General features: G+C 41.2%; 1 protein-coding gene across 2 annotated transcripts in view; it reads left to right on the top strand.

Annotated features, from left to right (window-relative positions):
• Positions 1-5,650: 5,650 nt before the first annotated feature.
• LOC116986292 (phosphatidate phosphatase LPIN2-like) overlaps positions 5,651-27,002 on the top strand; it is a 41,669-nt gene continuing 20,317 nt past the window's right edge. Inside the window, exons 1-13 of one of the 2 annotated variants that reach the window (XM_033041676.1) lie at positions 5,651-5,773; positions 6,786-6,997; positions 9,571-9,666; positions 10,401-10,684; positions 12,380-12,484; positions 12,569-12,689; positions 13,237-13,711; positions 17,678-17,777; positions 20,012-20,199; positions 21,538-21,631; positions 22,083-22,152; positions 23,486-23,575; positions 26,116-26,195. In XM_033041676.1, coding sequence (XP_032897567.1) covers positions 6,806-6,997; positions 9,571-9,666; positions 10,401-10,684; positions 12,380-12,484; positions 12,569-12,689; positions 13,237-13,711; positions 17,678-17,777; positions 20,012-20,199; positions 21,538-21,631; positions 22,083-22,152; positions 23,486-23,575; positions 26,116-26,195 — 1,895 coding nt within the window. In that variant the 5' untranslated portion in view covers positions 5,651-5,773; positions 6,786-6,805. Of the gene's footprint in view, positions 5,941-6,785; positions 6,998-9,570; positions 9,667-10,400; positions 10,685-12,379; positions 12,485-12,568; positions 12,690-13,236; positions 13,712-17,677; positions 17,778-20,011; positions 20,200-21,537; positions 21,632-22,082; positions 22,153-23,485; positions 23,576-26,115; positions 26,196-27,002 lie in introns of both variants that reach the window. The other variant, XM_033041675.1, reaches the window with a different exon arrangement.

Below are 27,002 nucleotides of genomic sequence, written 5' to 3'. Positions count from 1 at the left end.
CTTTGGTTCCGTCTTCACTAAGGAAGACATAAATAATCTGCCGGAAATAGCAGGGGACCGCGGGTCAAAGGAGTTGGAGGAATTGAGTGAAATCCAGGTTAGCCGGGAAGTGGTGTTGGGTAAATTGAATGGATTAAAGGCCGATAAATCCCCAGGGCCAGATAGGCTGCATCCCAGAGTACTTAAGGAAGTAGCTCCAGAAATAGTGGATGCATTAGTAATAATCTTTCAAAACTCTTTAGATTCTGGAGTAGTTCCTGAGGATTGGCGGGTAGCAAACGTAACCCCACTTTTTAAGAAGGGAGGGAGAGAGAAAACGGGGAATTACAGACCAGTTAGTCTAACATCGGTAGTGGGGAAACTGCTAGAGTCAGTTATTAAAGATGGGATAGCAGCATATTTGGAAAGTGGTGAAATCATTGGACAAAGTCAGCATGGATTTACAAAAGGTAAATCATGTCTGACGAATCTTATAGAATTTTTCGAAGATGTATCTAGTAGCGTGGATAGGGGAGAACCAGTGGATGTGGTGTATCTGGACTTCCAGAAGGCTTTCGACAAGGTCCCACATAAGAGATTAGTATACAAACTTAAAGCACACGGCATTGGGGGTTCAGTATTGATGTGGATAGAGAACTGGCTGGCAAACAGGAAGCAAAGAGTAGGAGTAAACGGATCCTTTTCACAATGGCAGGCAGTGACTAGTGGGGTACCGCAAGGCTCAGTGCTGGGACCCCAGCTATTTACAATATATATTAATGATCTGGATGAGGGAATTGAAGGCAATATCTCCAAGTTTGCGGATGACACTAAGCTGGGGGGCAGTGTTAGCTGTGAGGAGGATGCTAGGAGACTGCAAGGTGACTTGGATAGGCTGCGTGAGTGGGCAAATGTTTGGCAGATGCAGTATAATGTGGATAAATGTGAGGTTATCCATTTTGGTGGCAAAAACAGGAAAGCAGACTATTATCTAAATGGTGGCCGACTAGGAAAAGGGGAGATGCAGCGAGACCTGGGTGTCATGGTACACCAGTCATTGAAAGTAGGCATGCAGGTGCAGCAGGCAGTGAAGAAAGCGAATGGTATGTTAGCTTTCATAGCAAAAGGATTTGAGTATAGGATCTGGGAGGTTCTACTGCAGTTGTACAGGGTCTTGGTGAGACCACACCTGGAGTATTGCGTACAGTTTTGGTCTCCAAATCTGAGGAAGGACATTATTGCCATAGAGGGAGTGCAGAGAAGGTTCACCAGACTAATTCCTGGGATGTCAGGACTGTCTTATGAAGAAAGACTGGATAGACTTGGTTTATACTCTCTAGAATTTAGGAGATTGAGAGGGGATCTTATAGAAACTTATAAAATTCTTAAGGGGTTGGACAGGCTAGATGCAGGAAGATTGCTCCCGATGTTGGGGAAGTCCAGGACAAGGGGTCACAGCTTAAGGATAAGGGGGAAATCCTTTAAAACCGAGATGAGAAGAACTTTTTTCACACAGAGAGTGGTGAATCTCTGGAACTCCCTGCCACAGAGGGTAGTCGAGGCCAGTTCATTGGCTATATTTAAGAGGGAGTTAGATGTGGCCCTTGTGGCTAAGGGGATCAGAGGGTATGGAGAGAAGGCAGGTACGGGATACTGAGTTGGATGATCAGCCATGATCATATTGAATGGCGGTGCAGGCTCGAAGGGCCGAATGGCCTACTCCTGCACCTAATTTCTATGTTTCTATTAGCCCCCAAAACAAGTATAAGCTAAAGATGGCTGCAATACAGGCCTGGCAGAGCATCACTACAGAAGACACCCAGCAACTAGTGATGTCCATGAATCGCCGACTTCAATTAGTCTATGCATGCAAAGGATATGCAACAAAATACTAAACATGACTACTGTAGCAGCACTAAGTGGTGGTTTGGGGAAGTTCAAACCCTCGTCATTGGTTGGCTCGATCACGTGACCGCGGGGGTTCGTTTGCGGGTTTTCTGTTCAGTCGTCTGCGCTCCTCCCAGCAGCAGGAGCTATTCTAGTGTTTGCTGACCAGGCACGCGTGCACCGAGTTTAATTATCACTTTTGTTTGCCAATAAAAATTATTTAACTCAACCTGCCTGTCTCGCTAAACTACTTTTTTTACATGACATTGATGTGTCCCAAACATTATGGTGCCCTGAAATGGGGAGACTATCTATAAACACTGCTGTAATTTCTACAAGGTGAAACCAAAATGTATAAAATTGACCTTTATTAAAATCTGACAATGTGCACTTTAACCACATGTGCTTTATTCTATTACAAATCTCAAATTGTGGAGTACATTGGCAAATAAATAAATGATGGGTCTTTGTCCTCAGCATCATGGAGGACACTGTATATTACATTGAATTGCCATTATCTAAGCACAGTTTTGCAATAATCTGTTGAAAATGACTATATGTAATTCATGGTGGTGGATTGATGTGAAATGTATATTTGGTACTACAACTTTCCTAGGAAAGGTTATTGCCAACCACATGAAAAAGTAGTCTACTTAATGCAAACCGTCAAGTTAGACGGTTCCAATACAGGAGAGCTGTATTATGCTGCATTGCCATTTTCTAAGCACAACTTCAACGTAACCTGTTGAAAACAACATTACTTTGTGTAATGCATGCTGCTGGATCGATTGGAAATGTTAATTTGGTTGTAAAATCTTCCTAGGAAAAGTTATAGCCAACTAGATGACAAAGTATTCTGCGTAGTGCAAACTGTCTATTTAAAGATTCCATCACAGAGTAGGCAGGTTACATTCAATTGCCATTATCTAAGCATAACTTTGCAATAATTAGTTGAAAACGGCAATGGAATATGTAACTCATGGCGCCGGATCAAATGGAAATTTTATTTGGTTGTATAACCTTCCTAGGAAATATTATTGCCAACATATGTAAATGTATTTTACTTACTGCAAATAGTCTAATTTGACGATTCAAATACAGAGTATATATGTTACATTCAATTGCAATTATCTAAGCAGAGCGTTGCAATAACCTGTTGTAAACTGCATTTGTATATGTAAATCATAGCGCTGTATCGATTGGAAACGTTTCTTTGGTGGTACATTCTTCTGAAGCAAAGTTATTGTCAAACGTATTAAAAAGTATTCTACTTACTGCAAATGCTCTCGTTTGACAATTCCAATACACCACAATGTTACATTCAATTGCCTTTATCTACACACTGTTTTGCAAAAAACAGTTGTAAACTGCATTAGAATATATAACTCATGGCGCTCGATCATTTGTAAACATTTATTTGGTGGTACAGATTTCGTTGGAAATGTTATTGCCAACCCTATAAAAAATTATTCCACTCACTGTAAACAGTCTAGTTAGACGAAACCAATATAGAGTAGCTATGCTATATTCAATTACCATTATCAAAACAGAGTTTTGCAATAACCTGTTGTAAAGTACATGTATGTTTAATTCATAGTACTGTTTCCATTGGAAACTTTTATTTGGTGGTACAAACTTCTGAAGAAAAGTTATTGCCAAACGTATGAAAAAGTATTCTACTTACTGCAAAAAGTCTAGTTCCACAATTCCAATACTCTGATTTTGCTGCCACCATCATGAAGAATGCACCTAAAAACCAGGACCTTCAGGTTAAAGAACCTGAAGGTCCTTTCTTACTTTTAGCCATCAAGCTCTTAAACCACATTGCACCACTCTAACCAGACAACGATCTATTATGGACTATGTATAAGGCTGCACAACGTACTTGGGTTTGCACTATTATGCTCTTGTTTCCTAGTATACTTATTATATATTGTATATTTATTTGTTGTTTATTGTATCATCATCACATTGCTGTGTTACTGTGACTATAAAGCTGCAGCAGGTAAGAATTTCATCGGTAGGAACGAAGTGCTGGAGTAACTCAGCATGTCAGGCAGCATCTCTGGAGACAATGGATAGGTGACTTTTTGGGTCAGGGCCCTTCTTCAGAATATCATTATTCCGTTCCTGGTGCATATTACAAGAATGATCATCTCATTTTACGAGAATGATCCCAGGAATGATTGGGTTAACATATGATGAGCGTTTGAAGGCACTTGCTGGAGTTTAGGATGAGGGGACGGACACATCAATGAAACTTGCCGATAGAGTGAATATGGAGATGTTTCCACTAGTGAGAGAGTCTAGGAGCAGAGGCCATAACCTCAGAATAAAAGGACATACCTTTAGAAGGGCAATGTGGAGGAATTTCTTTAATTAGAGGATGATGAATCTATGGAACTCATTGCCACAGATGTTTGTGTAGGCCAAGTCAATAGACACTTTTAATGTCGAGATTAGAAAAATTGTGATTATTAATGGGCCTGTCCCACTTAGGTGACTTTTTAGGCGACTCAGGAGACTATGCAGTCGCCACATGTTCGCGGGTGGCTGCCGTGGAGTCGCCTTCATGGTCGTGAGGAGTTCCCACATTCTGGGAACTAGTGACGGCCTCATTATGGTCGTCGCAAATTTTTCAACATGTTGAAAAATTAGTGGCGACTAGAATGAAGCTGCCATGGAGAGTGGTGCGAATTCTCGTGCCGTAGGTGGGTCGCCAGGAGGTCCTATGGGTTGCCAGGAGGTCGAAGGTTCTCGTAGGTTGTAGCCGGTGCTGACTGGTGAATTTCATTGACTTATTGGGAAAAAATACTTAAGCAGTAGTTTCCAGAACCAATTTGTTAAGTGTCCGCCGAGCTTCACAGCCATGTATCTGACTTCTTAAAAGTGTCTCCACTCCTTCTTCCCACCCTGTCTCCCCCCTCTTTTAAAGGACTTACCGTACACTGTGCTTTAGCCGTCTTAATTACGCGCCAACCTTCCTGTTCATCGTGGCATCACCTTGGCTTTGCACCGTGTGAATTACACACAGACAGCGCTCGCCCCGCTTGCCCTGTCCTCCGCCTGCATAACGGGCTGGTGAAGGAAGCGATGTGTGTGTTCCACTCTGACCCGTTAATCCCTCTGTTTCCTGTCTGCCAACCAATTTTCTATCTATGTCAGCACTCTACCCCCAATACCATATGCCCTAATTTTGCCCACTAATCTCCTATGTGGGACCTTATCCAAAGCTTTCTGAAAATCCAGGTACACTACATCCACTGGCTCCCCCTTGTCCATTTTCCCAGTTACAACGTCAAAAAATTCCAGAAGATTAGTCAAGCATGATTTCCCCTTCGTAAATCCATGCTGACTTGGACGATCCTGTTACTGTTATCCAAATATGCCGCTATTTCATCTTTTATGATTGACTCCAGCAGCATCACCGTTACTTTTTGCACATCTTTCATTCATTGTTCTTTATCACTCTACATCATCACATCTTGTTTCCCTTATCCCTAATTAGTCTGAAGAAGGGTCTTGACCCGAAACGTCACCCATTTCTTCTCTCCAGAGATGCTGCCTGTCCCGATGAGATACTCCAGCTTTTTGTGTCTACAATTGAAATGTGAGGTGCTGTTTCTCCAAATAATGTTGGGCCTCACTCACTAGGATAGTGGAGGAGACCTTATCTCCAGATGCTTCCTGTCTGTTCCCCCACCCCCCCCGAGTTACTCCAGCGCCTCCTTGAGGAGCTCTGATGCACACACACCCAGCGCGGCGCCCAGCACGCATGCGCGTGGCCGTCGAGGGGCGGGCTAGCTGGCGGATGTTGTGGACTTTGAGCCGCGGCCACCGGAGACGCCGGTCCAGGGCAGTCGCCTCCAGCCAGGGAGCTACCTTTCACCGAGGTGCCGGCTTGGCGGTGAGGGCGGCCTCTGCAGCAACTCTGCGTCTTTCCTCTCAATGTCAGCGGACAAAGAGCAGCGCCGTGGAGCTGGTCGGATGGAGGCCTTGAGAGAGAGGCCCGAGAACCGGCTCCAAACGGGTCACTGACGGCTCAATGTCTGGCATCAGAGGCCGTGATCTTCGGTATTTGAGCAAGTGACAGAGAGGGGAGGAGGGAGGGGGGTGACAATCCGGTGCGGTGCAGTGTGTGTCAGGGAATGAAGAAAGGAGTGCGGGGGTTCCAGTGTGAGGATACGGGGGAGAGGGAAGGGGAAGAGGGAAGGGGTGGAGAGGAGGAGGAGAGGGTGGAGAGGAGGATGGGAGAGAGGGGGGAAGGAGAGGGGGGGAAGTTGAGATGGGGAGGAGGTGAGAGTGGGGAGGAGGTGAGTGGGGACGGAGAAGGAGATGAGAATGGGGGGGGTGGGGGTAGGGGGAGGAGTGTGAAGGGGGCTCCAGGAGTGAGAGTATTGTGGGGAGGGTGAAAGTGGATGGATGTCAGGGAATGAGAGTCGGAAGATGAGGGTGGGGAGAGGAAACGAGGGTGGGGAGGCGACCAGACGAGAGTGGGGAGGGGAGAGCTGCCAGAGGAGGTAGTCGAGGCAGGTACTATCACAACGTTTAAGAAACATTTTGACAGGTACATGGATAGGACCGTTTTGGAGGGATATGGGCCAAACACAGGCAGGTGGGAAGAGTGTATGGAAGATGGAGCATGTTGGTTGATGTGGGCAAGTTGGGCAGACGGCCCTGTTTCCACACTGTATGACTAACTCTATGACTATGTAAAGCACAATAAAATGTCTCCAAGGTACAAAGTCACTTTTATTGTTAATCTATATTATATTGCAGGAAGATTATGTTGACCAAATTATGAGAGCTTATAATTTGAAGGTGCAGATTTGAGGCATACTTTTAATCATCTTTTATATTTATTTAAAAATGTGGAGCATATACTGAGTTTGCCACAGATTCTAACTTTTTTTTCTTAGTTTAATTGTAGTCCCAAACCATGAATTATGTGGGGCAGTTGGCAGAGCAGGTGTTCGTTACTGTTAAAGAGCTTTACAAAGGACTGAATCCAGCTACCTTGACCGGATGTATTGATGTCATAGTGGTGAGACAGCCAGATGGATCATTGCTTTGTTCACCCTTCCATGTTCGGTTTGGCAAGTTGGGTGTATTACGATCAAAAGAGAAGGTGGTAAGTTATTTTGCATGAGCTTCATTCATTGTCCTCAGCGACGGTCTAATTTACAGATTTCTCTTATCTTACCAATGTCCTCAAAGTATTTTACATCTGAAGTAAATTAAAATCATTAATTAACATCACAATAATTCTTGTGAGATGTTTATGGTTTTCATTTCATTAAATTCCTTTGTCTTTTGACAATTAATGTTATAAATGTTCCATATGAAGATACCTTGTGAATTATTGTGCAAGGTTCTAGAATAATAACATGCAGTTGATGTTTGCTATAAGCGCTTCTTTTTTGATGTGTTTTCATTCGACTTATTGTGTCCACATGGGCAAAAAATAATGATTTGGGCTATTTTTGTTTTCTGCTTTTACAACGCATCAGGTGCTAATCCAGGTGCTTTTTAAGTGAGCTGACAGTTTTTGTCTCTGCTTGGAAAGAATAAAGGAAATATCCATGATAGGTAGAGACAATATGCTGGAGTTACTCCAGCATTTTGTGTCTACCTTCGATTTAAAGCAGCATCTGCAGTTCTTTCCTACACATTTTGACCGCTCCACTGTGAAATCTCCTCAAGGTATGTCTACTTTGAAGAAGTTGAGATGTTGCCGGTCCCGCTGAGTTACTCCAGCATTTTTTGTCTATGTCCATGATAGGGTTAGATCTGGTTTGCCATGGAAATATGCTGTTGAGGAAGTAATTTGAATGAATGAATAGTTTATTGGCCAAGCATTCACATACAAGGAATTTGTTTTGGTGCTCCGCCCGCAAGTGACAACATGACAGACAGTGACAGTTAAGAATGATACATAAAACATTAAACAATAATAAAACATTCTTGATTAAACATTTAAATTAAATTAAATACCATAACAAAAGGAAGCTACAGATTTTTGGTTGTTGAGTAGAACTACTACTCGTGGAAAAAAGCTGTTCTTATGTCTGGCTGTGGCAGCTTTGACAGTCCAGAGGGAAGTGATTCAAAGAGTTTGTGGTCAGGATGAAAGGGATCAGAGATGATCTTACCCGCTCGCTTCCTGGCTCTTGCAGCGTACAGTTCGTCAATGGAGGGAAGGTTGCAGCCAATAACCTTCTCAGCTGATCTGACGATTTGCTACAGCCTCCGGGTGTCATGCTTGGTGGCTGAGCCAAACCATGATGGAGAAGGTGAGGACAGACTCTCTACGATGGCCGTATAGAAGTGGACCATCATTGCCTGTGGTAGATTGTGCTTCCCCAGCTGCCGCAGGAAGTACATCCTCTTGTGCCTTTTTGACTGTGGAGTCGATGGTAGCCCCCCACTTAAGGTCTTTGGAGATGATGGTTCCAAGGAACTTAAAATACTCCACAAATGTGACTGTGGTGTTGTTGATGGTGTGAGGGGAGGGGGAGCTCTACTAAAGTCTGCAGTCAATTCCACTGTCTTAAGAGCATTGAGCTCCAGGTTGTTGCGATGGCACCAGGACGCCAGCTGTGACACTTCCTGTCTGTAGGCAGATTCCTCCCCATCCTGGATCAGTCCAGTCAGGGTTGTGTCGTCCGCAAACTTGAGAAGTTTGACAGAGGAGTCAGTGGAGGTGCAGTCATTGTGTAGAGAGAGTAGAGGAGAGGGGAGAGTACGCAGCCTTGCGGTGCTCCTATGCTGAGGGTTTGCGGGTCCGGGATGTGCTTTCCCAGCCTCGCATTGCTTCCAGAGAAATTAACTTTGTTCTTTCCCTCCCAACCTCCATCCTCTCTGCAAGCTAAAATCAGCTTCTGTTGTCTTTTTCCTTGTTCGAATGAAGGCTCTTTGAAATGAACTTTAATTATGTTTCTCTCTACACAGATGCTATTTCCCACCTTTTTATATCTTTATTTCAGACCTTCAACATCTGCAGTTTAAAAAAAATAACAAACCTTTGTATATAGATTTGCTGTTTGACAGGAATAATGATATACTACAATAATAATAATAATAATAATACATTTTATTTATGGGCGCCTTTCAAGAGTCTCAAGGACACCTTACAAAAATTTAGCAGGTAGAGGAAAAACATGTAAGGGGAATGAAATAAATAGTAGAGACATGACTAGTACACAAAGTAAAGACAGAATTCAATTCAAAACACAATATGAGGCAATTAATGCACAGATGAAAAGGGAGGGGGACGTGGGGCTAAAGATAGGCAGAGGTGAAGAGATGGGTCTTGAGGCGGGACTGGAAGATGGTGAGGGACACGGAATTGCGGATCAGTTGGGGGAGGGAGTTCCAGAGCCTGGGAGCTGCCCTGGAGAAGGCTCTGTCCCTAAAACTGTGGAGGTTGGACTTGTGGATGGAGAGGAGACCGGCTGATGTGGATCTGAGGGACCGTGAGGGTTGGTAGGGGGAGAGGAGGTCAGTGAGATATGGGGGGGCCTGATGGTGGAGGGCTTTGTAGGTGAGGACCAGGATTTTGTAGGTGATCCGGTGGGAGATGGGAAGCCAGTGAAGTTGTTTGAGGACTGGAGTGATGTGATGCCAGGATTTGGTGTGGGTGATGAGTCCTTTACTGCTATATAAAGCCAGTACTGCTTTACATTCTAATCATTTGTATTTCAGGTTGACATAGAAATCAATGGAGAACCTGTAGAGCTGCAGATGAAACTTGGTCACAATGGAGAGGCTTTCTTTGTGGAAGAAACGGAGAAAAATGAGGTATGCTGTTATTTACTGTCTCTAGAATTGAATGCAGTTAAATTAGGGCTATTTTGCACTTAAACTTCATGTTTGTTACGTAACATAAATCTATCTTAATCTCTAAAATTCTGACATTCACTATCATTTTGAATCCACCAGTGCTCTGGGCGAAATGTTCTCCTGGGTTTGCTTCTCAATAGCAGAGCTCTAATGTTAGGACATCTTTGTTTTCAATTCCCATTCAACCCAAAGCATATAGTGGGTGCAGTGGTAGAGTCACTTCCTTACAGAGCCAGAGACCCGGGTTCAATCCTGACCGTGTTGTCTGTACGGAATTGTATGTTTTCCCTGTGACCGCGTTGTTTTTCTACGGGTGCTCTGGTTTCCTCCCACAATTGTGCAAGTTTGTAGGTTAATTGACTTCTGTAAGTGGCTAGTGTGTAGGATGGAACTAGTCTACTACGCTCTTTCATACACCACTTCTAATCCTATTTATCTATACTAATTAAGGTTTATATATCCAAGATGTCAATATTTTTTTCTCTTTATATTTCTGTCTTTGTGATGTGCACATTGGTTGCTCACACTGATTTCCTACATCAGATCTATGATTACATTTGTCCAGAGGTCAGGAATAGATATTTTATAAAGCCACGGCTCTTTCTGTAGTTACCATTAGAAATGACAAGGAACCACCTGAAGTTTAAACATGATGACGTTGTCAATTTGATTCCTGACACTTTTTCTCTCAGGGCATTGTTCCCACACACTTAACAACGTCTCCAATTCCTGTTGAAGGAGCTTATTTTACAAAACAAACAGATTTGGCTATGAATCAAATTTTTCCAAGTCCATTTACTGGGCAAGAAATCGATAATACAGTAAATAGCACTTCAACCAAAAAGAAAAGACGTCGCAGAAGGAAGCACAAACCAGAGAATTCAAAGAAAGATGAGCAGGAGTCCTCTTCTGATGAGCAAGATGTACCCGAGATGGATGTTAGTTCAGAAGACCAGCTACGAAGTGCTGCTGCAAGGTAGGGTATTTATTAATTGGAGGAACAACACTTCATATTCCGCTTGAACATTGAATTCTGAACAGTATGAACATTGAATTCTCCAATTTACGTAACTACAAAACCCCCCCCCCTCTCCCATCTTCCCCGACACCTTTCCCCTCCCCACCTGGACTTGCACCTATTTTTCCCCTGTATCCCATCTGGACGCGTAACTATTTCTCCCCTGTCTTAAGGGGTTGGACAGGCTAGATGCAGGAAGATTGTTCCCGATGTTGGGGAAGTCCAGAACAAGGGGTCACAGTTTAAGGATAAAGGGGAAATCTTTTAGGACTGAGATGAGAAAAACATTTTTTACACAGAGAGTGGTGAATCTCTGGAATTCTCTGCCACAGAATGTAGTTGAGGCCAGTTCATTGGCTATATTTAAGAGGGAGTTAGATGTGGCCCTTGTGGCTAAAGGGATCAGGAACTATGGAGAGAAAGCAGGTACAAGATACTGAGTTGGATGATCAGCCATGATCATATTGAATGGCAGTGCAGGCTCGAAGGGCCGAATGGCCTACTCCTGCACATGCGTGTAGCTTGTCCGGAATGTTAGATCGCCAATTGGATACAAAATTGGCTTGGAGCCAAAGGGCAGAGGCTTAAAGTATCTCCTGGTCAAGTCTACCATGCAGGACATTGTCAAAGGCCTTGCTAAATTCCATATAGCCAATGTCCACTGCCCTGCCCTCATAAATACTCTTGGTATCCTCTTTAAAAAATCTTTATCAGATTTGTGAGAGAGTATTACAGAACAGAGGAGTTTGGGAGTGCAGGTGCATGGTTCCCTAAAAGTGGCATGTCAATGTGGTGAAAAAGGTGTTTGGCATGCTTGCCTTCATTGGAAAATAGATTGAGTGCAAAAGCTGAGGCATCATGATGCAGCTGTACAAGTCACTAGTACGACCTCACTTGGAGTGTAGTTTTTCTCGCCCAACTACAGCAAGGATGTCAATAAGTTGGAAAGAGTGCGGAAGGATTTTACCTAGGCTTGAATTATAGGATGTTGTTGAATAGGATGGTAGTTTTTTTTTTAATGCGTATGAGACTTGAGGGATGACCTTATTGAGGTGTACAAGATCATGAGGGATCATGACACAAAATGTTGGAGCAACTCAGCGGGTCAGGCTGAATTACTAGAGAACATGGATAGGTGATGTTTTGGGTCATGCTCCTTCAGAGTGTTCTTCAGTTACTCCAAAATGTTGTGTCTTTTCTTGGTAAACCAGCACCTGCTGTTTCTTGTTTCTACAAGATCGCGTTGGGCACTGATAAAGATAACGCTGTCTTTTTCCTCAGGGTAGAGGATTAAAAAAAATAAGGGGCATAGACTTAAGGTAAGAGGGGAGATATTTAAGAGAGATCTCTGTGAAAACATTTTCACGAGGGCAGTCCGTATCTGGAATGAGCTGCTAGAGGAAGCTATAGAAGAAAGATACAACTACGACTTTTAAAGGAAATTTGAACAGATATATGAATAGCAAAGGGCAGTGTGCCAAATGTAGGGAAGTAGGAATCGCTCTATGCCATCAATGCCACTCAATTGAAATAATGTCATAAATCTTTAAATGCCAATTCTTAAAAAAGATCAATGTTTACTGCAGTTGCCTGATAAAAGATTTCCCTGCAAGATATGTAAAATTTAGTTCTGTACTTCTTTTTCTACTGCAGTGAAATGTGTCTTTTATTTTCTAAATTACCTGATGAAGATTCAAACATATTCCATTCAAGAGAAATCTACCCATATTCAGATGGTGAATGGTCTTCTATTGAGAGGTACAATTGTTGGTTAAAGAACATTTAAGTTCATGTTTCTGATGTAGTAATGAAGTTTGCCTTACAGTTTATTTTGTATTTTAGTCATTCCTATGACCGAATGTCATCACCAAAAAGTGACTCCGAATTGGTTGTAAAGTCACATGAAGGATCCTTTTTAGGAACAGAGTCTCGGATGCAGTGGGCATGGGGTGGTTTTCCACAGGTACGGTACTTATTAATAACTTTAAGCTACTTAATCTTTTTTAGTTCAAGGCAGTTCGTAAAACATTTCTGTATTTCATAAACTCGGGCAGACCGCTGACCTAGAGCTTTTCAAATAGTTCCATCTCCAACATGATTCATCTCAGTAAATTTAGAGCAATAATCTTGGGGGTGAGCTGCTGAATCTCACAAACATGATGTAGATGAAAGATAAATATCACAAAAGATCTGACGATTGTTTATTTTTTATTTAACTGGAACGTGTTGGAAAATGCCAATGTTCCAAACCTGATGACACATATCTATTCCTAGCATTTTCTCATTTTTGTTGACTGTTTAATCATGAATTTTTAGCAAAATGCAAGTGACTGCAGATGCTGTAATCTGGAGCAACAAGCAATCTGCTAGAGGAATTTAGCAGGTTGAGCTGCATTTGTGGGGGAGAAGGGAATTGTCCATGTTTCAACCAGCAATTCTCTTCCCTCTGTGAAATGAAATTTTAGCAAAGTATGTTCCCAAACACAATAATACCCCTTTACTTTTTATAGATGAGTAAAATAGAAAAGTCTGAGCAACCAAGAGTGGCTACCATTATGCCTTCTGAGCATACACATTTCCGAGTCATCATGGACAATGGTATAGCAGAAACCACTACTTCGGGTTCCTCTGAAATCAACAACACCATAACAGTTTTCAAGCCACAGCCTCGGACCCAAAGAAGCCCCTTGCTTGAAACATCTGCGGAACAAGCAGTTCCATCCGAGGCTGAACCAGCATTCCTAGGAGACAGCTCATGGCCATTGGAAGAACAAAATGAAGTTGTGTCTTCTGTGACAAATACTCTGGACCAAAGTTCACTTTCAGAAGCTGAAACATCTATGCCAGCAGAGGGAGGTGAAGTCTTTCAGGCAATTTTGCAGCCAGAAACTGAAAATCCACCTTTAGAAAGCAATAACAGTCCACTGCAGCAGACAACACTCAGAGATGAGAGTGCAAAAACAGATGAAATGGATAAAAAGAAAGGTAAATGATGAAAAACAAATTAGCATCATTCATAAAGTTTATTTTCACCTTTGAAATGAGTTTAGTTACATTACATTTACATTTATGTTGATTTTGATGCAGTTTTTGATTGAAAGATACAGCATGGAATCAGGCATTTTGGCCCACTGAGTCTACGCAGACCATCGATCACCCATTCACGCTAGTTAAGATAAAAGTTAAAATATTGTTAGTGTTTGGCACTCATTTTAGAGTAAGACCATGACATCTAGTCTCTAATATAAAGATGTCTACAGTGATGGCTGATTAGACCAATCTGAGAACAAAGGTCCCTTCCACACAAGTGACAAAGGTTCAGAGGTGCTGATTTACGTGATTCATATTATCCATTTTTAGTGAGCAACCACAAAGCATATCCTCAGGGACGGATTTGCGCACAAGCTTCACAAGCTTAAGCTTAGGGCCTCAAAATCTAGGGGGCCTCCGGCCAAGGTGTTTTTTCCCCAGAGTAAAAAAATTCCCCCCCAAAAAAAAGGTTGGAGCGCTATCAGAGTTTCTACTTGGATGGAAATTACCCGAAATTCTGGTTCCGACCCGCTGGAGGTTTTGGGGAAAAAAATTGCGACCATGTGCAGTTGGGGGAAGCCGATGACGCAGTAGTTACGCAAAATGACGCTATCTCCGCGCATGTGCAGTGGGCCCGGGCGGGTTCAGATATCCATTTGCACTCCACACAATCACCTCGATGCCTCGTGTCTACAAAAGATCCTAGGTGTCTACTCCAGGTAAGTAGCGGAATATTGCGTTGCGGAAGTGCCCGTTTCTCCGAGGGGGGGGGGGGGGGTGGCTGCAGTGTCTGCGGCGCGGAGTCGGAGCCTCGCTGAGGGGGAGGGAGAGAGAGAGAGGGGGATGTGAGAGGGGAGGGTTGAGACAGGGTGGAGAGAGGGAGGGGAGAGACAGGTGGAGGGAGAGACAGGTGGAGGGAGAGACGGGTGGAGGGAGAGACAGGTGGAGGGATGGGGAAGGAGGAGGGGGATGAGGGGAAGGGGGGTTATCTTTAATGAAATTGCAAAATTAAGGAAGGTTTTAGAGCAATTATATTTTCTCCATATGAATAATATCAAACAATTGGAACTGCTTTCTTTTCCTTGAAAACAATGCTGAAAAATATGTATTCCATAGTTTGCAACTTTCATTTTGCATCATATTTTTAATGTGCACACACTAACACAGTCGAATAGGAACAGGCAATGAAATCAACACACAAAACATTTTCAGAAATAAGGTTTTATTTACTGCAAAAACTTACAGTATTTGCAAAAACTTACAGTGTTTGCATGCTCCTTTATAACATTTTACATAACATTTTACAGTACAACTTGATTATTAAAGCAAGGCTAACTTCAATTCTTGATTTAAAAAAAAAAATACAACAATGGACCCCAATCATCCCATTCCAACCACTCATTACTCTTGACAACCAAAATTATTTCTGCAATATTGGTCATAAATTTGGTGTAAAAATGCTCCAAAATAAGGTTCAGAATGCACCAGAGAGCATTTAAAACCCCAGAGCTTCCATGGCACTTAAGTGGGCCCTGGACCCCGGCCGCAAGGGTCTTTGAGCTTCGTGCTTGTGATATGCACTTATTTCACATAATTTTTTGTAATCCTCCCATGCCACCCCCCTTTTTGAAAAGCTTCGTACGGGCCTGGTTTATAATATTTTTGACACTGTCATAGGCCTTTCCTACATATGCTGTCACAACACACTGTAGTCTCTAAACAACACTTCAGTAATTTTCCTTGCCCTTCATTTCAGAATAATAATGTTTTAAGCCGATATGTCGACACTAGCACTGGCAATAAATAAAAAGCATAGCTTTCCAGCCCTTATCTCATTGGCCACGCTCGGCTGCACATAGGCGTCAATCTGGTGGACTCTCCATTGTCCTCTCGCCATGGGGGTGGGGGATTGGGAGGGGCCTCACAAGTGGAATAGCCTAGGGCCTCTCTTCATCTAAATCTGGCCCTGCATATCCTTAATTTTCATCAAAGCTCCGGATATCTGCATAACTCACATTGCAAATGTTTCTTCAAAGTCCAATTGAATATCAAGGGATGTAGGATGAATAATCTTAAACGGTTCATTTGACCCATAAGTGAATCTCATGTAAATTATGCCCCTTAAACTACTTCTCACTTGGTCACTCTACATCAAACTAAAATATTAATTTGTGCAGGTTGATATGACAGCTTGTGTCTTGAAGAGGTGAATAAAGCACAGACTGGACATTCTAACCTATTTCCCTAATTTACATTATGCTTTGTTGGTAATTATTTTAAAATTAAATTATGGACACCTTGCTTGCACCAGTTGACATGGCCCAGACTTCATTTTATGTATTTTTATGTAAGATCAAAAATTGCAATGGTTAAAGAAGTAGTTTTTTTGTCATAGTCTGCGCTTTATTTCAATGATTTGGATGGGAACATACATGGCAAGATTAGCAAGTTTGCAGATGATACAAAAGTTGGCGGCTTTGCAGATAGTGAAGATGGCTAATGATTGCAGCAGGATCTCGATCGATTGGCCAGGTGGGCTGAGGAATGGAATTTATTACAAAGAAATGTGAGGTGTTGCATTTTGGGAAGTCTGTCATGGGCAGGACCTACACAGTGAATGGCAGGGCTCTGGGGAGTGTTGTACAGCAGAGGGATCTAGGAGTGCAGGTGCATGGTTCCTTGAAGGTGGAGTCGCAGGCCGATAGGGTGGTCAAAAAACCATTTGGCACATTGGCCATCAGTCAGAGTATTGAGTTTAGGAGTTGGGAGGTCATGTTGTAGTTTTATAAAACGTTGGTGAGGCCACATTTGGAGTATATCGTGTTCAGTTCAGGGCACCATGTTATAATAATAATAATAATATATATTTTATTGTCATTGCACGTCAGTGCAACGAGATTTAGTGTGCAGCTCCACTGATGTACAAGAAAGGTAAATAAATACAATACATAAATAAACAAGCTGAATTGATTGACGTGACCATCTGAGGGAGACTGTCCAAAGGGGGTGGGTGGGGGGGCACTCATTAGGGACGGTTCAGAGCCGCTATAGCTCTTGGGATGAAACTGTTCCTGAGTCTGGAGGTTCGGGCGTAGAAGGCCTTGTAACGTCTGCCGGAGGGAAGTAGTTGAAACAGACCGTGGCAGGGGTGTGATGAGTCCTTATGGATGCTGAGGGCCTTCCTGAGGCACCGCGTGTGGTAGATGCCCTCCAAGGCTGGTAGCTCTGTCCCGATGATCCTCTGCGCTCATGATCCTCTGCGCTATAGGAAAGATGTTAACCTGAAAAGGGTTCAGAGAAGATTTACGAGGATGTTGCCAGGACTAGAGAGCCTGAGTTATAGGGAGAGGTTTATTGGGAGCGCAGGAGGATGAGGAGTGATCTTATGGAGATGTATAAAATCATGAGAGGAATAGATTGGGTAGATGCACAGAGTCTCTTGCCCAGAGTAGGCACCACAAGGATAAGTGGACATAGGTTTAAATTGAAGGGGAAAATATTTAATAGGGATCTGAGAGGTACCCTTTTCACACAAAGGGTGGTGGGGGCATGGAACAGGCTGCCAGAGTAGGCAGTTGAAGCAAGGACTATCCCAACATTTAAGAAACAGTTAGAGAGGTACATGGATAGGACAGGTTTGGAGGTATATTGGCCAAACGCGGGCAGGTGGGACTAGTGTGGCTGGGACATGTTGTCCGGTGTGGGCAAGTTGGGCCGAAGGGCCTGTTTCCATGCTGAGTCACTATTTCAATATTAATAGCCCATTCTAAACTAACTTATATTTGATTTAAAAGTAATCATATGTAACAGGTGTTAAAACCAAAATGTAACAACCATATTTAAATTCTACTTTTAGTTGTTAATTTTTTAATAAATGGCAGGTTTGAAGAGTACATACTAATGTATTTTTTTCTTGGATAGGTGGATCTAAAAGAAGCCAACATCTGGGTCCTTGTGATATCTATTTGGATGACCTACAAAAGCTGGATCCTAACGTTGCAGCTCTGTATTTTCCTAAGAGGTATTGTGTATAAACAAAGAACAGCTAAATGTACAGATAAAACCAAGTCAGTAAAAAGGTTCAGTAGATCCATAAAAGTACTTTAATTTATTGTATTAATCATGAAGAATCTGAAGGCAAACTTACTGGGTCTTGCATATTGCCCACTTTATCAGTTCTCAATACGATCACCCTGACCTTTCAAAACTTTATCCATTTCCTCTTCAAATCCATCCTGAGATCTAGCCTCCACAACACGCCATAGTTGAGAATTCCAGAGATTCAATGAGAATCAATTCATTCATCCTCAATGAGATGTAATTCTTACACAACTCAAATTTAAATGAGTGTTTGATAGCTTTGGGCCTGTACTCACTGAAGGGGGATCTCATTGAATCTTACAGAATATTGAATGGCCCGAATAGAGTGAATGTGAAGATATTTTCACTAGTGGGAGAGTTTAGTACCAGAAGGCACAGCGTTAAGAATAGGACGTACGTTTAGAAATGAGATGAGGAATTTCTTTGCTACAGACGGCTGTGTGGGTATTTTTAAAACGGAGATTGATAGGTACTTGATTAGGTAGGATGTCAAAGATTATGGGGAGAAGACAGGAGAATGGGGTTGAGAGGGAAAGATAGATCAGCCATGATTGAATGGTGGAGTAGATGTGGATGGGCTGAATGGCCTAAATCTGCTCCCATGTTTTAAGAATCCTTTTGAACCTTGTTCAAACCTCCCAAAAATCCGCAATCAAAATTTTCATTGTACCTTTACCTACTGTACTTCTGCATATGATAATAACCTCGATTGGATTTCCACGTGAAAACATCTGAACTACGTCATGACCCATTAGGATCTTGCATATGTTGTGAAGATCACTGCTCCTCCTAAGCTGCAAATAATACAGATCCATCTTCTTTAGGTGTTCATGATAGCATCAACCTCACTTCACAAGAGTTGGCCAAATGAACCTCTTGTGGACAGCCTCCAATACCTGTATATCCTTTCTAAAATACGGGGATCAAAACTTTACACGGCACTTCAAGTGTGGTCTGACCAATGTCCCAAACCATTATAATAATACCCCTTTCTGAACTACAAACCCCTTGCCATCAATGCCATTTGTCTTCCTATTTTCACCAGCTGCTTGCTAATCTTTTGTAATTCTGGATTACAAAGCATTGTGTACAGTGCTTTACATTATATTAGTTGTAGCATTACTTAGTTATTTAGATTTCCCACATTACCACACTTATGAGGTAATTTCCATCAACTGTGAAGTACTTTTGGATATCCTGAGGTTGCAAATGTTGCTACATGAATGCCAGCAAATCTCTCAGGGTGACCATCTTCAAGAGGAGACATATATGACTGTGCTGACTATAAAATGGTTCCCCTGCTGTTTGCCAGACGGAAACTCAACAAGGTCTTGCTCAACCACTTCCTTCCGGTGAACTGGATCGCTCCTCAAATTACAATGAGAGTTTAATTCCTTCTAGTACAGTGGATCTTATCTTCACTGGTTAACAAAGGAAATGAAAGAAAACATTAAATCAATAAACAGATCATTCTCAGTGGCAGGTGGTAGACCAGAACTTATCAAGGATCAACAATGAGACACTAAAATAGGGGGAGGGGGGGGGGGGGGGGGGGGGGGGGAGAGAAGTGTATGAGAGATAACTGGGAAGTAATATCAAAATAAGCAATGAGTTTCAATGCATTTCTGAAAAGAATGAGGGTAACTGAGGGACCCCTAAAGAGCAAGAATGTGGCATTAATTACAGGGGACAGTGAAATAGCACGTAAGTGAACCAAAACTTTGCATCCATCTTCAAAATAGCATATATTCCAAATATAACTCTAAAGTGCAGGTAAGTGGGGTTGAGGACTATTGGATCAGCCATTATCCTGTTGTATATTGGATCAGCCATTATCCTGTTGAATGGCTGTAGTGGCTCAAAGGATTGAATAGGCCACCTCTTATAGTTAAGTAATCAAATTGCCATTGTCTGAAGAAGGGTCTTGACCCGAAACGTCACCCATTCCTTCTCTCCAGAGATGCTGCCTGTCCCGCTGAGTTACTGAAGTATTTTGTGTCTATCTTCGATTTAAACCAGCATCTGCAGTTCCTTCCTCCCATTGTTTTATGGTTTGTGATCATTAAAGATTAAAGTGTTATTTGTCATTTCAGTCAAATATCTTAGTTTTATTTTTATATATGTACTGGACCTAACTGGCTGCTTTCTTTCCAGTGAACAAGATTTGGGTTCTAAACTGTTGAATGAATCTGGCACACATTCAGAGTCCCAATCTCCACAATCAGTAGGAAGTGCAGCTGCAGATAGTGGCACGGAATATCTGTCCGATTCAGCTAGTGAGCTAACCGATGTACATCTTTCCCTCTGTGGCGGTCTCAGTGATAACAATGAGATATCTCAAGGTATAGTAAATTGAAGAACAATTGCTGCCTGAAGTGATAATTATCCACTGTTTATTTGACTGCTAACTTCTGGAGATTTTATTTGGAGAATTTTGTTATTTTGGTTTTCATAGGGATGTGAAGTGTCACTTTTTTTTCAGTTCTCTTAAAAGTATTTTTGCTATTTCTCAGCAGATTTGTGTGAAAATATGTAAATAGACATTTAACAAGGCTTGTTCTGGTGCAATATCGCAAAAGTCATCTCAATAGTCATGCTTAAAATAGTCCCCTACCTCACTGGTGCAGAATGATTCAGTCATGCTAATGTCTTGGTCCACATTCAAGCATTTGTAGGAGAAGAAAGCTGAAGATTAGTCCAAGAAGTGGCTAAAGGGCCTATCCCACTTGGGCGTTATTTGCGCGTCATTTACGCGACATCATTTACGCGTCACGATGCACGACGAGACATCATTTACGCGTCACGCTTGTGTAGTGTCGCGCGCATGGCGTGCATTACACGCGCATGGTGCGTGGTGAGACGTGGTGGCGTAGGCAGTGAAGCGTAGTCGCGTGCGGCAACCCAGGATTTTGGGATTCACAAAATCTTTGCGCGCCACCTGCGTGACGTACAAATGATGCCCAAGTGGGACAGGCCCTTAAGTTTGCTACCAATGTCATCAGCCTAGTCTCACTTAACACAGCATTTAGATGCTACTACTAAAATTAATACATCTAATTGCAGTCCACTAATTAATATTTTGTTATTTTTCAAAAATATTGTTTGGAATAGTACAATATATCCATTGTTTAACTATTTTTCACAGATTATACAGAATTATCTAAATAGGAATGTGTTATCAGTACTTGCTGAGAAGGATAACAATAAATTAACACACATCACCAAGAGAACAATTCACAAGCAATTTTTCCTCATTGGAGTGTATTGGACATTTTCATATCAGTCCATCATTTAGCTTGATTTTTGTTCTGTTTACGAATCTGAGATGTTAATGTTAAATTCTTTACCGTTAGGTTTAGAGATACAGCATGGAAACAGGGCCTTCTGGGTCCATGATGATTATTGTTCACACTAGTTCTATGTCTTACGTGCTAGGGGCAATTTAGAGAAGCCAATTAACCTACAAACCTGATTGTGATTGGGATCTGGGAGAAAACTCATGCGGTCACAGGGAGAAAATACAAACTCCGTACATACAGCCCCTGTAGTCAGGATTGAACCCGGGTCCATAGAGCTGTGAAGCAGCAGCTCTATTGCTTTGCCACTACTGCTCTTATCTGCACCCAAGAAACGTTTTCTGTTATATTCTTAGAAATAACTGGCTATTATCTGCATCACAGGGAAATTTGTCCAACATATGGTCACCTACCAAGATTTGGTGGAAAATCCTGGAATAATTGATGATCCAAATCTGGTTATTGGAATCAATAAAAAGTAAGTTTGTTAACTCCAAATAAATATGAACGGAATGATTGAAGCTCTTAACGGTGGTATTTTAAAATGTAAATTGTAGAATTTTCACAAAAGTGGGGGAAAAAAATTGAAATCATTAGCCTGCAAATTTTCTATCAAGGTATTGTATTTATCTAGATATAATATTGACAAAAATAAAGTTGACTTTAGTTTTAGCTTAGAGATGCAGCCCTTCGGCCAACCGAGATCGCGCCGACCAGCGATCAACGATAATTAGTTCTATCATACACATTAATGACAATGTACAGAAGCCAACTAATCTGCATGTCTTTGGAATGTGGAAGGAAACCAAAGCATCCAGAGGAAACCCACACAGTTACATGAACGTAGCAAATCAGAGGTGAAGTCATTACAAAAAGTATAAATTATTTTAATATTAACATTATATTCCTCAATGTTTTGTTTCTCACAGGTATTACAACTGGGCTGTTGCTGCTCCCATGATTCTCTGTATTCAAGCCTTTCAGAAAAGCTTACCCAAGGTACAGTTATGCTGTTTTGTAAGATGTTTTGTAAGATTCATGTTTCGTGGAGTTTAAGTAACAAACTATACCTGAAAGACCTACTGGAGAGATTAAGTTCTTACTACTGTCCCTATAATCCTTTTCACCAAAGAGGTTATGCACACCCAACTACAATGGCTACTCTTCTGCCCGCTACACCTGACGATAATAAATCAATACCAGTACCTGAACCATAAGATGGCCTATTCTCACCTTTGAACCATCTCCTAAATTCACTTATGCGTCAGTTCATCTGATATAATCTTTATACCCACCTTTATTGCATGATTTGATTAGTACGATGCATTTCTGTCTGTTTCATCGTCCTTTTCTTAAATTTAAATATCCTAAACTCTCATCCTGCCCGTCTTTATGAACCTGCCTTCACTAGCTATGATTAGCTCACAGCCAAGGAATGTGTAATTTAAACATTTTTACCCTCTTTTCTAAATCGTTCAATCGCTTAGCTCCTTTTTATCTCTAACCTCTTCCTTGGGTTTTATGGCCTTCCATCTGTGTTCCTCCATTTCTGTACTTCTGCATTTTCCTATATTAATTTGGTTTGTTATTCATGACTTAATTTGCTAGGACCCTCGCCTCTTGTATTTTCTCCGTAGTTCTCGCTTCCTTAAACCTCACTCTTTGCTCCTTTATTTAAAATATAATTGACAAAACACTTGAAAAAATTCCTTAATATCTGCTTATGCTGTTTTATTAAATACTTTTATTTCATAACCCCTAGGATATTTCAATAAAATTGAAATACTAGTTAGATCAGTAATTAATCTTGCAGCATTCCTGAAGTGTTCAAGTTGATGGTGAATCACATGAATTTTGTACAGCTCTGTGAAGCAGCTGTGAAGTCATACCTTTTAGGTGCAATTGAGAAAAGGTGCAAGCTACAATAAAGCATTAAGGCAGAAGATAATTACATATCTGTTTGAGGTTTCATTCTTCAATGACACTGAACCATGTCCTAATATTTTAAACAAATTGTAGATACTGGAAAGCTGACACCTGCAATGTTATAGTTCTCTCTCTTCACAGATGCTGCTTGATCTGTGGACATCAAGTACTTTCTGTTTTTATTTGTGATATGACAACATATTCTCAAGGCAGATCAGCTCAAAATTCAATTATATTATTATGTTCAGTGGTATTTCCTGCTATCATAAATCATTAGGATCAAATAATTATGGGATTTATAGAGACGAAAACCAAAAATGTGATGCATTTATGTGGGACGTTAATAATTTCATTCATGTTATTTGATTCTCAATTGAATGTCTTTAATTTTTCTACCACTGAGCAGGCTACCATAGACAAGTTGGTAAAAGAAAAGATGCCAAAAAAGACTGGTGGCTGGTGGTTCTCCTGGCGCAGAAAAAATGCAGCGAAAGAGGTATGTTTTTTTCCACACAAATCAAAAAATATAAAGAAGAAACAGGAGCAGGCTATACAGACCATCAAGCCTGTTCTAACTTACAATCCAACCACAACTGTTCTGATCATTGGCCTTAGCCCCATTTTCCCACTTAGTGCCAATAATAATTGATTTTCCTTTACATAGTTTATAAATTTATACAGCACTAGACTAAGTGGGACCCAGTCGCATTTCTGAGGGAAAGAATATCTGAAAGAAATCCCTCCTCACCTTTGTGTTACATGAACAATTCCTTATCCTGCCCCTAAGTTCTAGACCATCACAAGAATAAGCACCCACATATCACCTATCTTGTTAAATCTTCAGAATATAATGCATTTCAATAATAATCATCATGTTTTGCAATGTATGAGCAATAAGATACACTCTTAATCTTTCCTTTTGAGATGCTTATCCAAGAGATTAATATAGTGCGGCCTTATCAATGCATCTTTGCTTAGATAAAGGCACCTAAACTGTACAGTGTTTCAGGATTGGTCTTAAAAAAGCCCTCCAATGTTGCAGCAAAACTTTTTTATTGTTATACTCTTGCAGTAAGGAAACCTTCTCCTTGCAATAAGAAAAGATTCCAGTTGCCTCTTAAATATTTGGTGTAGCTACAAGCTAATTTTGTTTCTTACACAAGGCCATCCAGATCTCTCTGATTACCAGTGTTTTATTTAAATAATATTCTTCTTAAAGTAATAAACCTCAAATTTTCCCCCATCTTTCTGCATTCCTACATAACCTGTCTACGACCCTTCCTCTGGTTTACCATTTTCAGTGGAATACTAAATAAAGCAAAATGAAAACCATTCAACAAAGTTGATGATGGGTTTATGTTTATTATTGTCACATGTACCGAGGTACATTGAAACACTTTGTTTTGCATGCTATCCAAAAAGATCAGATATACTATACATAAATACAGTAAAGTCAAACTCCAGTACAATAGATAGAGCAAAGAGGAAGCCTGGAAGTGCAGTATCTAGTTCTCAGCATTGTAGCGCATCAGTTCCATAGACAAAGTCCAATGTCCACAATAAGGTAGAGGTGAATTGGACAGATAACAGAGGGGAAGAAGCTGTCCATCAGTCTGGTGGTGCATGCTTTCAAGCTTATCTACCTTCTGCCTGACATGAGCAGAGAGAAGTAGGAATGACCGGGGTTGGACAAGTGTTTTAAGTCTTTATGTTGGCTGTTTTTCCAACGCAGTTTGAAATGTAGATGAAATCAACAGTGGGAAGTCTGGCTTGTGCGCTGAACTGGGCTACATCTACAACTCTGCAATTTCTTGTGGTCTTGGACAGAGCTGTTCCCAAACCAATCTGTTATACAACCTGACTATACTTTCAATGGTGCTTTTTAAGAGTCATGGGAGACATGCCAGTTAATCAGCCATGATCATATTGAATGGCGGTGCAGGCTCGAAGGGCCGAATGGCCTACTCCTGCACCTAATTTCTATGTTTCTAATCCTGTTGCAAATCTGTTTAGAGTTACATAACTTTACGCATGATTTAAATTGGTTGTAAATCATTTGGACAGCTGATAGTGGTAAATAGTGAATACATTTTGATTAATTTTAGAAAGAATCCATCTCTCCTAATGCATTAGAGAATGGTGTCAGAACAATAACTAAGAAGTGTAATACATAGCAAAAAGATAACTTTATAAAACTGGACATTTGCTTTTCCCCTTTAGATGTATTTAAGGTACAGGCCGAGTAATTAATTCTTCATGATAATTTTGCTGTTGCCTGGTTTAGGTTTCATAAATGTATGAAATCTTAAGGTTAGGTTTATTATTGTCACATGTACCAAGGTACAGTGAAATACATAAATACAATCAAGTCATACACTCCGTGGATTCCTCTTTGCTCTATTGTACTTCAGTTTGACGATTGTATTTATGTATAGTATATCTGATCTTTTTAGGTAGCATGCAAAACCTCGGTGCATGTGACAATAATAACTAAACCCATCATCAATTTTGAATGGTTTTTTAAAAAGTATCAAAGAGAATAACACCAGATTGCAGCATATAGTTTCTCAACATTGTAGTGTAACAGTTCCAGTATAACTAGAGTCAATGGTGGGGAGTCTGGACTGTGTGATGGACTGGGCTACATCCACAACTCTCTGCAACTTCTTGCGTTCTTGGCAGAGCTGTTCACAAACCAAGCTCTGATGCAACCCAACAGTATCTACGGAGCATCTGTAGAGGTTTGTAAGTCATTGGAGACATGCTGAATTTCCTCCATCTCCTGAGGAAGTTGATGTGCTTTTGGTCTGTCACTTCAGTCTGGTTGGCCCACAACAAATTGTTAGTAATATTTATGCCAAAGAAATTGTAGTTCTCAACAGTTTCTACTTCAGCACCATTGATGCTGACTGGAGCATGTACTCCACTATCCTTCCTGAAATCAATGACTCCTTCATCTTGCTGACATCGAGGGAGAAGTTGATGTTCTGACACCATGTTACGGTGTTACTAAATTTAATTCTGTTATTTTTTTAGCCAGAATCCGCTACCAAAATGGGTGAAGATCAAAGTCAAACAGGAGATGCTAAACAGACTGGCTTATTGGAAGGTTGCAGGTAATAGTCGCTTGCCAACTACACAGATTATTCAAAAACTTTGTACAGTTTACAGATATTTTGTTTTTAATGTGCAAAAACTGAATATATGCTGAATTCTTTAACAAGTAAAAAATCACCACGTTGTTGTCAAACAGGAAGCATCTTCCATCTTTTACTGGTTATTTATACAATGCACAAAAACACACACATCAAACATTTGCAAAGCTGTAAAAAAGAGATTGGCAGTTGGTTTCTTTATTATTTCTGTAAAGGACGTAGTGGGTCTCAGTTTCAAGAAATAGTGTGACAGGATCTTGATCATGGCATTCATGTAACAACTACCAATGGAAAGCATATAGTGATAGTCACACAACATCGAAACAGGAGCTTCACCCCAACTTGTCTACGACGACCGACATGCGCCACCTACATTGTTCTGTCCATGTACCTGTTCAAACATCTCTTAAAAGTTATAAAGGTACCTGCCTCAACTACCTCCTCTGGCAGCTTTCCCCATATCCTGTGATATCCCGTAGCCCTAAGAGCTAAATCTAACTCTTGCAAACACCCAGTGAATAGGCCTCCACTGCCTTCTGTAGCTAAGAATTCCACAGATTTACAACTTTCTGGGTAAAAAGGTTTTTCCTCATCTCAGTCCTAAATGGCCTAACCCTTATTCTTAAGCCGTGACCCCCTGGTGCTGGACTCCCCCGACATGGGGAACATTTTTCCTGTATTTAGCCTGTCCAATCCCATAAGAATTTATATGTTTCTATAAGATCCCCTCTCATCCAAAATTTCAGTGAATACAAGCCCAGTCGACCC

This window comes from Amblyraja radiata, chromosome 23 (assembly GCF_010909765.2).
Source record: "Amblyraja radiata isolate CabotCenter1 chromosome 23, sAmbRad1.1.pri, whole genome shotgun sequence".
Classification (NCBI taxonomy): Eukaryota; Metazoa; Chordata; class Chondrichthyes; order Rajiformes; family Rajidae; genus Amblyraja; species Amblyraja radiata.
Note: the sequence above shows the minus strand (reverse complement) of the source record. Positions and strands in the feature narration are given on the sequence as shown.